The following is a 1,567-nucleotide window of genomic DNA, read 5'->3' on the forward strand; positions in this document are numbered from 1 at the left end:
TTGTCCGTCTCACCAGGTCTATGAAGGCGGCATATCGTAGCTGTTCGTGGCGTCCAGTGGGCCTTTCTATCGGCTTTGACTCAAAAACCGCCTCGACGTTTTTTTAGCTTCCACACATTGCATTTCAACATCAAATTGAGAAACACGTAATGCTAAGGATTAGATAATCATAAACTTGTCAAAAATTCAAGGATCAAATTAACCCAGGCCGAATGTTCGTCAAAATAGATGATGTCAAGAAATATAGAAAGAACTACCGTCGTGCTAGCCACACATGGAGTTTTGTGGCTGTGGTGTACGCGATTTTTTTAAAGCCGGTCGCGCATTAAGTCGTGTCTGAAAGTGCTGCAGCTACTCAATATCGAGGGCGGCTATCCACCGTAGCTAGGAGCATCCGGCTGACAAGGGCAACTGGTAACCAGTCCGATTGTCCTCCAGAGCCCATTTCTCGACTCGTCTGCGGAGTCCTTTAATCATTTGAGACCAAGACGCATGTTTCGTCGAAGTCTCATCTTCCAAGGTTGGAGCTCGACTTGGCCTCTACCAGATCCGTCGGTGTGTGTCGAGCCACAAGTCTCTTTGTATTTTGCCATCTCCTATATTTCAATCCCCCCGAAATCCGCCATTTTGTGAAAATTCGGCGTCCTCCCACGTCCCCTTACGCTAGCTACATCAGCAGTTGTTCGCCTATGCCTCAGCTTCCGCGCGTCGAAAAAGCATGGCTGGAGGCAGCAAAAAATGGCGACGTCGACCAGATGAAGACGCTGCGAAAATGGTATCCGCAGTGGCTTAATCTCAGTCGGGTAACGTAAACGTTCAATCTATTCTTCCACCCCGCTTGTCTGTTGTTAAAATTAAGAATCTTGACAGACCGTCGACGAAGACACGGCGACGAACGATTCCGACGGTTTCCTGCCCTCGCGGTCGCCTGGCTTCTGCAGTTGGGACGGTTTCCACTTGCGCACCGTCGGAGCATCGGCCCTACACACGGCGACCTGGCATAGTGACAATAAGATTGTCCAGTATCTTCTTGAAGAGGGTCAGGACCCCGATACAGAAGACGAAAGCGGCATGACAGCAATTGTGTTGGCAATCATGCACCACAATTTACAAGCGACGCGCTGTGTCTACCGCGAACGCGTTGCAATCCAGCGAAACTTGGCCATGGACGTAAGTAAAAAAAAAATCTTTTTATTAACTTATTCTGATCATGCCAACATTTTTTTCTTCTTTTCAGTGTCGAGAGGAAGATGATCTACGGACACGTCACACAGTGTCCCTCATCCAACTTTTCCTACGTTTCAATGCTAATGTCGACAAACAGTGTCAGCGAGGGAAGACTGCACTGCATCATGCCACAACGGACGATGCGTACGAGGTCGCACGTCTTCTTCTCTCCAGTGGAGCGAGTGTCGACGCGCAGGATAGGTACGTCTGGTGGTTCAACAAAATATCAGACCTAACACGTGTCTTTAATCGACAGGAATGGACGTCTCCACTACACCATTGCATACAACCGCCAAGTCTATTGGTAGCAGATCTGCTCCTTTGTAGTGTGTGGCAAGCA

At 48.7% G+C, this 1,567-nt stretch overlaps 1 protein-coding gene across 1 annotated transcript; it reads left to right on the top strand.

Moving 5' to 3' along the window:
• Positions 1–689: 689 nt before the first annotated feature.
• PITG_18936 (uncharacterized protein) lies at positions 690–1,254 on the top strand (the record flags this gene model as incomplete). Its single annotated transcript, XM_002996996.1, has 3 exons — positions 690–798; positions 884–1,174; positions 1,247–1,254. The coding sequence occupies 3 exons, from the start codon at positions 690–692 to the stop codon at positions 1,252–1,254; spliced, it is 408 nt and encodes a 135-aa protein (XP_002997042.1).
• Positions 1,255–1,567: the final 313 nt, after the last annotated feature.

This window comes from Phytophthora infestans, genomic scaffold, assembly GCF_000142945.1.
Source record: "Phytophthora infestans T30-4 supercont1.92 genomic scaffold, whole genome shotgun sequence".
In the NCBI taxonomy this organism is placed as follows: domain Eukaryota; phylum Oomycota; class Peronosporomycetes; order Peronosporales; family Peronosporaceae; genus Phytophthora; species Phytophthora infestans.